This window comes from Elephantulus edwardii, unplaced genomic scaffold (assembly GCF_000299155.1).
Source record: "Elephantulus edwardii isolate Elephantulus edwardi_28Jun2011 unplaced genomic scaffold, EleEdw1.0 scaffold00183, whole genome shotgun sequence".
Taxonomy (NCBI): domain Eukaryota; kingdom Metazoa; phylum Chordata; class Mammalia; order Macroscelidea; family Macroscelididae; genus Elephantulus; species Elephantulus edwardii.
Window position 1 is genome coordinate 2,766,490 of NW_006399933.1, and position 13,043 is coordinate 2,779,532.

At 35.8% G+C, this 13,043-nt stretch overlaps 1 protein-coding gene across 2 annotated transcripts in view; it reads left to right on the top strand.

Annotated features, from left to right (window-relative positions):
• Positions 1 to 13,043, top strand: part of SEMA3A (sema domain, immunoglobulin domain (Ig), short basic domain, secreted, (semaphorin) 3A) — a 310,684-nt gene that overhangs the window by 80,596 nt on the left and 217,045 nt on the right. For both annotated transcript variants that reach the window (XM_006896140.1, XM_006896141.1), the window contains exons 2-3: positions 6,495 to 6,652; positions 9,295 to 9,357. In XM_006896140.1, the coding sequence (XP_006896202.1) occupies positions 6,495 to 6,652; positions 9,295 to 9,357 (221 nt within the window). The remainder of the gene's footprint in view (positions 1 to 6,494; positions 6,653 to 9,294; positions 9,358 to 13,043) is intronic.

The following is a 13,043-nucleotide window of genomic DNA, read 5'->3' on the forward strand; positions in this document are numbered from 1 at the left end:
GCATTCCCTGCTTTTAGCTAAGATCCATCTAACATCAGCTACAATATCCCTAGTACCACGACCCCTTCTAAACCCAGCCTGGACTTCTGGCAATTCTCTGCTGATGTGCTGCTCCAGTCGTTTTTGGATAATCTTCAATAGAATCTTCGTTGCATGTGAAATAAATGATATTGTTAAGGTAAATAAGAAATTAAAACAGGTAAGAAACTGATTTAATATTTATTGAAAAGTAATTATGGGAGTTGTAGGTCATAGCACTATTAAATTTTACTGACTTCAAATGATATAAATTTTATATAAATCATTTTTGCAAAGATTTTAATAATTGAATGAATGTGAGACAGGTTATAAAGAGGACTGCAAGGAAAATACTGCAAAAAGTTACATATAAGATTATTTTTGGAGGTTACATTTTGTGGCATCAAGGATTTATTGTTCAAAATAGCTTCCCTAACCATTGTTTGAATTTACAGCATGAATGGGCATGATGACAGAAATAAGGCTAGTCTTGCAGTCTCAGTGGCTTAAATAGAGTAGATTTAACAGCAACAGAATTTAGGAACCTTGACACCCATAAGGAAGAAGAAGCAGTGCCCATTTTTAGGGGTCAGAAATTTGTGCTCCAGTCAGACCAAGATCTCCATAAAAGGAATAGCAGCCTCAGCAGAGAATCAGAGACCAATCTAGAGAAAGGTGACAAAAGACTGCTGCCTCACAGAGTCAGAGCTAGATACCTTTACCTAAGCTTACTAGAGTTCTGACGGAAGATGTCATAACTGATAGAACTAAGGGAACTTTGTAACAGGTACCTAAAATGTGAGGCTGAAGGTCAAAGGGCTTGTGACCATGTCTAAGAAGCTGTGTGGATTTGGGATCGTATCCTGCTGCCAATCTGAATTGCCTGTTAACTTCTCAAATAAAACCCATCACTATGGGTATGCTTCTGTGACATCTGTGTGGCCGCTGAAATGGATTTCAGATGCAGTAGAGTAGTCAGATTGGTGTTGGCATCAGTAGAAATAGATACAGGAGCATTGGGACCATGTCTGACTTTATAGGACTTAGTTTTGTGCTGTGGATGTTGCTGATGGTAATGGTTATCCATTGAGGAATTAGTAGAGGTCAGACTTAGCTGTTCCCATTTTCTCCTCACTCATTTTAAACATTTGAACTAGCTTTTAAGGATGGACACCATTTTTTCAAGAGACCAGGGAGTTGTGGGAGACAGAAATGATTGTAGCAAAGACCAAGTAATAGACACATACCTGATTTGGTTTTCTGCCTGGTAGGTGAACGGCTGAGGAATATGGCTGTTTTGCAGGAGAAAGATGGACAATCTCCTTTTCCCCCACCCCCACCCCTGAGTGAACTAACTCAGCCCCACAAAGGACAAATACTGTTTAAAACCATTATTGTAGAATGAGTCTGAGGATGGGGGTTGGGGTAGAAATAGAGGGGTGAGGATGAGTGAGAGGTAAGGTGTTAAATCATAGGGTTTTACAGTTCAATGGGTGGATTGGTGAAAGAAACTGGAAGGATCTTTTGTGAAAAACAATGTATTAGGATCTTTTGTGAAAAACAATGTATTCAAACTTTGTAAATAAATCAGAATAAACTTTAAACAACAACAACAAAACAGTCTCCTCTTTTGTGACTTACTAGCTCTGAAAACTCACCAGGGGGTCAGCTATGAGTTGTTTCAGACTCATTGATGCCCAACAACAATGATAGTTGAATGGACGGTATCTTAGTTTGAAGAATTTGCAGTTGCCAATCCAATGATTCTAATCCTTCAGCTACTTCATGGGAGACAAATGAGTACCTTCCTCCTCTGTCATTTAAAGCCTCTGAAAACCTGCTGTAGAAACACCTGAGTCAGCTCTAATCAAATAGCACACATTGACACCAACTGAACGAAGAAAATTCTGGGGGCATAATCTGAAAGGCATTGCCCAGCTAACCCAAAGACCATGCCTCCTTGGAGATTGGAATCCAACAGAAACTCCATTGGAGAAAAATGGAATTTTCTCCAGTGCAACCTTGGAAACATGCTGGAGGATCAGCTATGAATTGGTTCTGACGAGAGCAGCCGATGTTTGAGTGACTGAAAGTAAAATGGCAATGATCCAGTTTGAAATACTAAATTGTAGAGTTTAAATTTTGTCCATTGTGGAAATTAGATTTTTTTGAATTACAGTAATATAGAGAATTACAGGCAAAATAGTTGGAGTAACTAAATTTATTATATTATAGATACATATTACAACTCTTTTAGAAGGCACATTTTGCCTTTTCTATGAACGTTGATAAAGGAAGTTGTGTTAAATGTGCCAAGATCTGTTTTTGGCTTAGTGGTTAAGCCCTCTGGTACTCATCAAAATGTTGGCAGTTTGAATTTACCAATTGCTATGCAGAATCAAGGTTTGGCAGTCTGCACTCATAAAGATTATAGCAAAGGAAACCCTATGGGACAGGACTAATTTTTCCTTTAAGGACACTGTGAAAGTGAATCAACTTGTTGGCAAGATTAATTAAGTGTTCTTTTGGAATATTTACAGGAGTGATTCAGTTGCATAGTTTTAGAGAATCTCCATTTTTTTAAAATCTATTGGTTTGCTCACAAAGTTCATATTTTTCATTCACATTGTGTTTCATATAATCATTCCCATGCATTATGCTTTATGAAATCAGTCACCTTTGGACCTTGCCCAACATTATTCACTCTTTACAGATCCTTCCCAGCTTCTTCACCCCCTCCCTCCACCAACCAAACTGTGCAACTGTGTGGTTTCACCCCAACCATTCTCAGCCCTCTGCTCCCACCCCTTTCCCCCCTTGAGTCCCCATACATGTTTTACTAGCTATAATTCCATTTTTACTGTAATAGTCATATGCAGTATTAGTTATTATGAGGCTGAGTTAGTTCACTCAGTGTAATGCTCTCTAGTCTCTCACAAGTTATGTAGTATTTTTCCAAATTGTTTCTCTGTTGTGTGAATGTACCATAATTTCTCAATCCATTTGGTTGTAGTTGGACATTTGGGATGTTTTAATGATCTTGCGATCGTGAATAATGCTGCTATGAACATTGTTGTTAAGATCTCTGTGTCTTACTTAGTTCTGAATTCTTTGGGGTATATTTCTAGTAGTGGAATAGCTGGATCATATGGAGTTTCTATACTCAACTTTTTGAGGAAATGCCAAACTGTCTTTCAGAGTGGTTTTACAATCTCACCAACAGAAATGAGAATTCTCACCTTTCCATATCCTCTCCAACATTTATTGCTTACTGTCCTGCTAAAATTTGCCACTGCTACTAGGGTGAGAAAATATCTCACTGTGATTTTTATTTGCATCTCTCTTATTGAGAGTGATTTTGATCATTTCTTCATGTGTCTGTTGGCCTTCTGAATGTATTCCTCTGTGAAAAGTCTTTTGTAATTGAGTTATTGGTCTTTTTCTTCTAGAGGGCCAGGAGTATTCTGTAAACTTTTGTTATGAGACTCCTGTCGGAGATGGTATTGCTAATTGTTTGTCCCCGGGATGTAGATTATCTTTTCACTCTGTTGAAAAAGTTTTGATGAACATAGAGATTTAATCTTTAGGTTACATTCATCAATTTTATTCTCCTCAGAGGATTATGCATTTCCAGATGTATTTGTCAGTTTCTTTATACCGAAGACTAGGACTTCTACGTTTGATTTCACCCTTCTGTTACTTTTAATTTAAAGAAAGAAATGTGTGGGTGTTCTCTTGATCATTAAGTATGAGGATGGTATTGGCCAATGGTGCTAGAGTTGCCAACCTTCTACCTAGTTGAAAATCTATATGTAATTTATCATTACTCTGGAACACAAATTTGAACACCACTTTGGACTGCACTTGCTCATGTATACTTGGATTGTTTTTCCTTTTGCTTTTGTCCAAATGTATCCACTCAGACAAAGGAGAGCTCAAGTGTATCTACTTAAAATTCAAAATATCCACTTAAAATTTCCTGTACTGCTAATTATCTCCCAGTAAGCTCTGAGCAATACCAATAGGAAATAATATCTTTATGTAAGTGGGTCCCTGTAGTTCCTCATTTATCAACTTTTCTGTCATCTGACATTTTGTGCTTGACAATAATAAAAAAAAATTATCCAATGATTTTGTGCATTAAAATGAGATTCTTTATGGGTCCTGGATGTCTAGCTCCCAGAGGCACCAAAATCAGCCAGACTGACAACAAAGTAATCTGCTTTCTCTCCAAAAGGCCTCTTGCCTATTCCATCCCAAATTCTGGGGCCACCCATTATGGCTTTTTGTGTGCAAGAGACGACTAAGATGAATTTGAAGGGTCCCTCACAACAAAGACTCTTTGGTGGCCAGAGAGGCTGCTGGGAGATTGCAGCTGCTATATACAAGCACTCTGAGACCAAGTCCAGTACAGAGAGCTGGAAAGGTACTGGAAGTAATTGAGGGTCTAAGGATTATGGCAGAGCTGTCCACTTTTGCTGAGTACCCCTTTCAAACAACTATTAAGTCTCCGGACTCTCAGCCTTGAATTACAAACCATCCTAGATCAAGTTGCACCTTTCCTTTCCCCAGGGTATGTCCTAGCCTTCAGGGAAGCAGTAGGTCATTGCTGGGAGCCATTGGTACAGGCAGTAATGCCAACTGACCATCTTAACTTCAGTCTGTGTCTCAGAGCTGCTAGCAATGCCTCTACTCTAGTCACAGGATCTCAAGCCTGTGTGAATGCTAGACCTAATAGGAAGGTTAGGAGGTGGAGAGCACATTGGTCTTTGGGGCACAACAGAGGACTCCTGGCCATATTCTTGTCCTCTTCCTGCCATGAAGGCCAATTTTGCACAAAAACCTGGTGTTTTAGAATGTAGGGAAGTGCAATGTGTGTGTGCATGTGTGTGTACATAATATAATAATAGTAGATATGGAAGATCTACTGGCTTAGTAGTAAGGATTTGTGCTGCCAACTCAAAGATACAGAGTTCGAGTCCACCAGTTGCTCCATGGGAGTAAGGTAGACAGTCTCCTCCCAGGAAATTCATTGCCTCTGAAAACCTGACTGATCAAGTATGACTCTGTTCTGACTTGAAGGTGTGGTGCACAACAATAGATATTTAAATAACACTAATTTGTTGATAGGAGAGCCCTGATGATGTAGATTAAGAAGATGAGGGAGAGAAAGGTATAAAAGGGATATATGATTGGGTATCATTGTCATTAAAGGAGTCCAGAATGAAGACTGCACAGTGGAGTGGACATAGGAAGAGGGATTGCATAACAAGTAAAGAATTTTTATTTTACTTTTCAAGGAGAAGAGTGAATTGGGGGGAGTGGGTGGGCAGGGAAAAAAGTGCAACAATGATGAATGGAAACCCTAAGTCTCTGTAAGCTTTCATTAAAATTAATAAAAAAAATAAAGAAAATGAAAAACTAGAATTACAAACATGAAATTCTAAAGTAGGAAACCACCAGAAGCTTTTCAGGATTAATGAGTTATTCTCTTACTGGAATGATGTATAGTGCCAGAAACCATGTAGAGAGTTTCTATCCAATTCTGCAGGGCTCCTAGGAGTTGTAATACACTTGATACATTAATTTTTGCCTTTGATATCAAAAATTACCTTGAATTACTGATGTCTTATTATATGAAATGTTCCTCTTTGAAGTAGAAAATATTTCTCTGTCTTAAAATGTTAACTTAAAGTTAAGTAGTTGCCAATTTATTAATTGAGAAAAAAAAAAAACACACACAAAACACACAACCCCAACCCAAAAACTAACCCAAACAAATAAGAGAATGAAAACAAAATATTTGGAATAAGATGATAAAATTAATTTCATTCTTTAAATAAAAGTCACAACTTCTGGGTATATGTGGATTCCAAAAGACTGTAAAATGCATTAAATGATGGAATGAATGATACCATGGTACCAAGGACATATTTACATTCCTCAATACATTGAGTTCTCAAACAGCCCAGAGGACTGCATTGTTTTAACACAAGAGCACACTCTCTGCTCAGAATGTCCAGTGCTTAACCTTTCAAGTAATTATTTGCACTGAATGAAAGAGATAATTTTAAAAAACTTTGTAAAATTAAAAATATTGACTTTATTGATTATGACAATACATGGTCAATCTCTTCCCATGCAATCAACTGCCTTTGCAAGTGTGAAAACCTTCCGAATCAATAGTACACAACAACTACATTTGTAAGTAGATTCCACCAGATTAATTTGTATGGACATAATGGATAATTCACTCCTTTCCACTTTAGGATTTTATGATTTTGAGTATGTTGAAATAATCAAGGTGGTAAGTCTAACCCATTTCAATTAAATGTCCAGTTTATAGTTCTTGTATAGTATCACACAATTTAAGCACTAACTGAAAGCTTCAGTACTTCAAATGACAGTGTACCACTTGACTATTCTCAGGGAGGATCTCAAATTAACACTCAATGTCTTTCTTTATTACCTTACAGAAATGGTGGAATCCAACAATCTGGTCAATTTCAATGGCTTGTCTAATAGCTCCAGTTATAATACCTTCCTTTTGGATGAGGAACGGAGTAGACTGTATGTTGGAGCAAAGGATCACATATTTTCCTTCAACCTGATTAATATCAAGGACTTTGAAAAGGTATTTTTATTCTAATATTTGAACAGTAGGTTTTTGGGAACATAAAATTATAAAGAATTCATAGAGAATGGTTTCGACATTTTATCTTTTGAAATATAAATTAAAATTATGGCTATAGTAATATGTGATATACAGAATCTTAAAATAATTATTGCCAAGAAATAATGCTGCTGTTCCTTGGTTGCAACCATGTGGCTCCAAATCATAGCGGCATTTTTTTATGAAGAGCAGAATGAAACCCTGCTCAATCCTGGGCAATGCTCACAAACTTTGCTGTACTTAAGTCTGTGGCTGGAGCCACTTTGCCAATTTTATTGAGGATCATCCTCTATATTGTTTAACCTTCTGTCCCAAGAGTAATATCCTTCTCCAGGCATAAGTTGCTCTTGGCAATGTGCCCATGCATGTGGAAAAAAAAAATCTGGCTATCCTTTCTTCTAAGGAGCATTCTTACTGCAACTCTCCCATATTTGTTGTTCTTTTGACAGTTTATGTTGTGTTCACTACTCTTTAGCAACATAACAATCCAGGGCATCAATTTATCTTCAGTCTTCATTACTTTTACCCATCTAGCACATGAATATAAGTAACTGAAAATCACCGAAATGAATATAAGGTGATGGAAAATCATGGTTTACCTTAGTCTTCAAAGTGACATTCTTGATATTTAGCACTTTCATCAAGTCGTGGGCAGCAGATTGACAAGGAAAGGATGATAGTATTTTTAAAAGAATTTTTTTGTATTTGTGTTGTCGAGGATATACATAGCAGACTAAACACCAATTCAACAGTCTCTACATACACAGTCACACTGAATATATTTCTCAAATTGTGTAAGCATTTTACCCTCAATCTCCAAGTTATTCCTCCCTCACAAACAAAATTTACCACCCTCTAACTTCAGCTTTTCTTGGTTATATCACTTTTTCTGTATACGAATACATATCTGCATGTTTATAGAAATGCGTAACAATTTATTTTATATGTATATATCACTATATACTTTTAGTGATTTTTCCAGCAAATGGAAAGGGTGTCAGGCAGTGACCTATAGGCAAAACTTGCCTGCCACCTGTGTTTGTAAAAAAGGTATACTGGAACACATTTGTGCTCGTTTATTTACATAGTGTGTATATCTGCTTTCATGCTGCAATGGCAAAGTTAAGTAGTTGTGACAGAGGTCCTCTGATTCACAATGCCTAGGGTATCAACTCTTTGTATAAAAAGTTTACTGAAGATCAGTTTTCATTATAAAGCATTTTGCAAATAAAGTTATTTAATCATGAAAAGTCTGTCATTTTTTATCCTTATTCTTTTTAGTGTTTCTGGTTTATTTCATTAATAAACAGTGCAGTTTGGAATAAGTCAAATGATAATTTAAATTTAAACACACAACCACAGTTGGAAAGCTTAATGATGAAAATGGATACATTTCCAAGAATTTTTAGAGTTTTTGTAGTAGTGACATGAGCTTGAAATGCATTTATCATGCTAATTAAAGGTTATTTCAATGTCATCCAAATTATTTTTTAGACATATGTTGTGTTTTACCTTTTAATTCTCTAAATTTAATATCATAGCCTTTCCCTATGTTTATAGCAATATGTCTTGAATTATCTAATGATTAACAAGTGAACAATTATTTGTTATTTTGAGGTGAAATTTTCAGCATAGAGATGAACAGCTAATGTCTATGAGGTTTTATTTGCATATAACATTTTTTGAAAAAGATGAACTGATTTTACTAAGAGAGATTAAGTAAATAAATAATCAATTTTCATACAATTGTTACTGGAGTTTCAGAGAGGGTGGGATATTTTATATCAAAATTTAGATAGATTATTTGTGTTCTTAAGGAGCTGAGCCAACAGTAATGTCTTTCTTCATCTGCCACTTATTAGTTCCTTACTCTATTCACACAAAAATAAGCTCCTTAGAGACAATGATATGCCTAGCCGTCTACTTTGGGCTCCGGATATCCCAAACCTGGGAATTTAATAGTCATTTATGAAAGATTAAAATGAGCTTGTTTAGAAGAATATGAACTGATTTTGCTCCTCCAAATGACCTCATTTCAAACTAGGTCACAGTTCTTACCCCCTAACCTACTTAGCTCTATTTCCCTGATCGATTTTTGTCTTCTAATCTTTTTTTGTATTAAGAAGACTCATTGGTAGCAGTGCTTTATAGACGCAAGGATGGTGTGTTTTGGGCATGTTATCAGGAGCCAATCCTTGGAAGAAGTATTTCATGTTTGGAAAAGTAGAGAATCACCGAAAAAGAGAGAGAGCCCAAATGAGATGGACTGACGTGGTGTCTAAAGCAGTGGGCTTAATGAGAACAGATATTGTGATATTGGCCCAAGATTAGAACAGTATAATTTTGTACATGTGGCCACTATGATTTGGAGTTGACTCAACTGTCCCTAAAACCAGAATGAGTAGAAGAGAGTAAATAACTGAAGTCCATAACAATTAGCTAACGCCACTGTAAAACCTAAATTCCAAGGTCCCTGCTTACCTTTTAAACTCCTTGCTTTTTTTAAACTTAGACACTATTACTTCTTATAAAACAACAACAACTATATGATGTTGTATTGGTTAGAAAATGGATTTAAAATATTATTTCTTCTCTACCCTTAGATTGTTTGGCCGGTTTCTTACATGAGAAGAAATGAATGTATGTGGGCTGGAAAAGATATTCTGGTAAGTAGTTTCAATAATAAATAAATTATTGTTTTGTGGTCCATTATTTTTCATTATCCTAATAAGCAAGGAAAAAGAGGATCAGCAAAGGAGAGGAAGACCTTCAATGAAATGGATTGGCCCAGTGGCTGCAACAGTGCACTTCAGCATGCTAGAGATTGTGAAGACAGCACTTGATTGGGCAAGGTGTTGCCGTTTGGTACATAGGGTCCTTACGAGCTTGAGTAAGTCCTATGTCAGTGGGTGTTTGGGTTCTGCTAAGTGCTGTGTTTTATTTATAAACCTGAACATCCTTGAGTAACAGAATAAGTTTTCATTTGAGAAACTTTGCCTGTTTTATGTGAAGAACATGTAATGGTAATAATTCCAAGTAAAACAAAGGTATGCTCAGTTTTTAATAATTTAGATGTAGAGAATTAATTAAAACAAAGTCTTGTAGCATGTATACTTATATTCTGTAAGTGCACTTTTGCAAAGGTTGATTTTCTGACAATAATGTACCTTGAATAATAGGAAAGGGTTCCACTTCTTAGCTTTCATGATGAAAGCACTCGTATTTTCTATTTTCTTATCTCTTTCTTTCACTTTATCTGTGCCCTCTCATTCTCCTTTCTTTCTCCAATACATCCATTGATTCATTTTGTACATATATTTGAGGTGTTATCTTAAGCACTGTGGATTCAAAGATGAATAAAGCGGTAAGCAACCAACACAATCATTTAAATGCTTATAAACAGATAAAAATCATATTCCCAAGAGTAAACTTTTCCTAATAAGTGAACAACTTGATTGAGGTATATCCCACATAACTCATACATTGTCATTATAACCATATAAAATACTAAATTAAACTTCCACATGACTTAATTAATATGATTTTATAAGGTTAAGTTTCTAAAAATTCTTGGCATCCAAAACACAAAGAAATAGATTAAAAATACAAGTTCTAAATGATTAACATTTAGAGGAAATTTATCCTAATAACATAAAGATATAAATCAACCAATAGCTATACATTCTTACTTGTGTTTTAAGATTTCATTTGTTTCCCACATTAAGCATTTAAACTATGTTTTTTTCTCCACGTATAATAGTACTGACCATGTATGACAGTATTTTTCTCAATGGTTCTGTTGTGTTTTGTACACATTTAAGGAAGAAAAAAACGTTTGTATTTTATTATTTTTTGATCAGGTATGTATACATATATTTCTTAGTGAAGATTGTTAAGTGCCATCTACTCATAGGCTACTCGTAGTGACCCTACGGACGAAAGTCCTCAACACTTGTGTGACTTTTGTCCTTTCTCCAAGTTCATAGGGTTTCCCGAGGCAGACTATTTTTGGAAGTGGATGCTACTCCTACTTCCAAGCTTGTTTCAACGAGGGAGCGCCACCGAACACTGTCCGCTATGGGTAACCATTAACACATTTGTCACAGTGTTCAGCTTCACAGCAACCATAAGTTACCACTGGGTAACGAGAGCTATATGACCTAGAAGAATGTTTGAGCAAAACCAATGAAAAACATGCCTGAGGCCTGCAGATTAAAGTCACCCACCTTTGGCTTGGTAACATCGCTTTTGGTCCACTAGTCCAACTGATCACTCTCTATATTGATGTTATTGTTGTTGAGTGCCGTAGACGACTCAGAGCGACCCTATGATCAAAAGTCCTTAACACTTGTGTGACTTTCATCCTCTCTACAGGTTCATAGGTTTTCCGGAGGCAAGCTATTATGGAAGTGGATGCCACTCCTGGATTTGTTTATTTTCTGATGAATTATCTGAAATAAGTTATCTTCCAGTTCTCTGATTATACATAATGAAACATTGTAGATACATCTCTGCATTTGCAGAACTTCTTTTTTTCCTCTAATTCAGTTTCATTATTTTTGTGTTATGGTTTATGTGTACACTTTATATGTGCTAATTATATGGAATGATAGAGGATTTCACATAAAAGTAGATGTCAAAACATCATGATATAGGTTCTCTACCATGCCAGAAAGACATTATTTTCCATTTGAAGTTTTCATTTTACTCTCTAGAGTAATATTTAATTTAATATTACTAAAATCTTAGAAACTTTAACTGAGAAGCTAGGTCAATTGATAAATCTCATTTTTAAATTTTTAGTAAAGATAATTCATTTTCAAATACTTTCTAGTATTTAGGTAAAAGATGATTAACAATATTTAGCATATTTTCTTTAGTTATTAAGTAAAAGATACTGAATATATAAGGTTAGAAACTAGGTGATATTTTAAATTGAGAATTTGACTGATTCAAAGCAGCTAACTAAAATGATATATGTGCTTATGTGCTGGAATCAGAATTGATAGATAAAAAGAAGACCTTTTCCTGGTCTTAGGGTCATAGAAATAGATGTGATCTATTAGCCTTTTGCGTTAATCATTTTATTGCATCTTTGCTTTGCTTGTCTCTTCTTTGATCAGGACCAGGAGAGAAAGATAATTGCATCTTAGAGGGCTGTTCATAAGCTTTTAAGACCCTAGTCTCTACTGACCGAAGCAGAATGTAGAACATTTTCTTTGCAGACTGGATTATGCCAGCTGACCTTGATGTCTCCTACGGCAGTGGTCCTAAGGTGTTTGAACCAAAACTCATTCCTTAGGGTAATGAATTATTATTAAGAAGATTACATAATTTTACTCAAAGTTTACTCGGCCATATTCATGGAAATATTTACACCATATAATAAAATGATTATAGAAATATCATCTGCCAAACCTACACATGGTCATGAGTGTAGTGCCTTCTCTTCACCATATCTTTTCATCTTGTCTGCTTATCCATCTGCTCATAGATTAATTTTTAGTGTCGCAGCATTGTGTATTTAAAGGCCTTACTTTTGTTTATTGCATTTCTTGTATATCTATCAGTGTTTTTCCTTTTCTTTAGTAATATTGTCCTGACCATCATAATCTTCCTACACATTACCTTCCTATTTATTCATCTTAATACACTTCTGACTAATTTATTTTCACTCCTCTCTCACTCTTCTTTCATCCTTGGTTTCTATCCTAGCACATTTCTTTCTAAAACTTTTAGCTTTATCATGATGCTCTTTTTAGGTGCTGTTGAGTAGAGTATGACTCGTAGTGACCTTATGAAGACAGATCTGAAACTTGTCTTATTTTGTACCAATCTCACAATCTTTGACATACCCAAGCACAAGTCACGGTATCACTCAACCTGTCCGAGGGTCTTCCTCTCTTTCACTGTCCCCCACCTTTCCAAGCATGGTGTCCTTTTCCAAGGGACAGCCTTTCTTAGCAACAGGCCCAAAGTATGTGAGAAAAAGCATCAATGTCTGTGCCTTCAGAGAACACTCTGCCTTCACCTTCTCCAAGATAATATCTGTTGGTTCTTTTGACAGTCCTTAGAATGTTCAGTACTCTTCTCCATTACCACAGTTCAAAGGCACAAATTTGTCTTCTGCTATCCTTACTCATTGTCTAGCTCTTAGCACCATAGCAAGTGATCAAAAGAGTCCTCAAACTAACATAAGTAATTTCGAGAGGTCCTTGACTACAGACTTTCCTAGTACAATATGTCTCCTGATCTCCTGACTGCTAATACCAGTTGTATTGATTGTGGAAAAATGTAATATGGAATTATTGACAGTTTTAGTCTTTTCTCAATCTATTATATTGTCATCTAT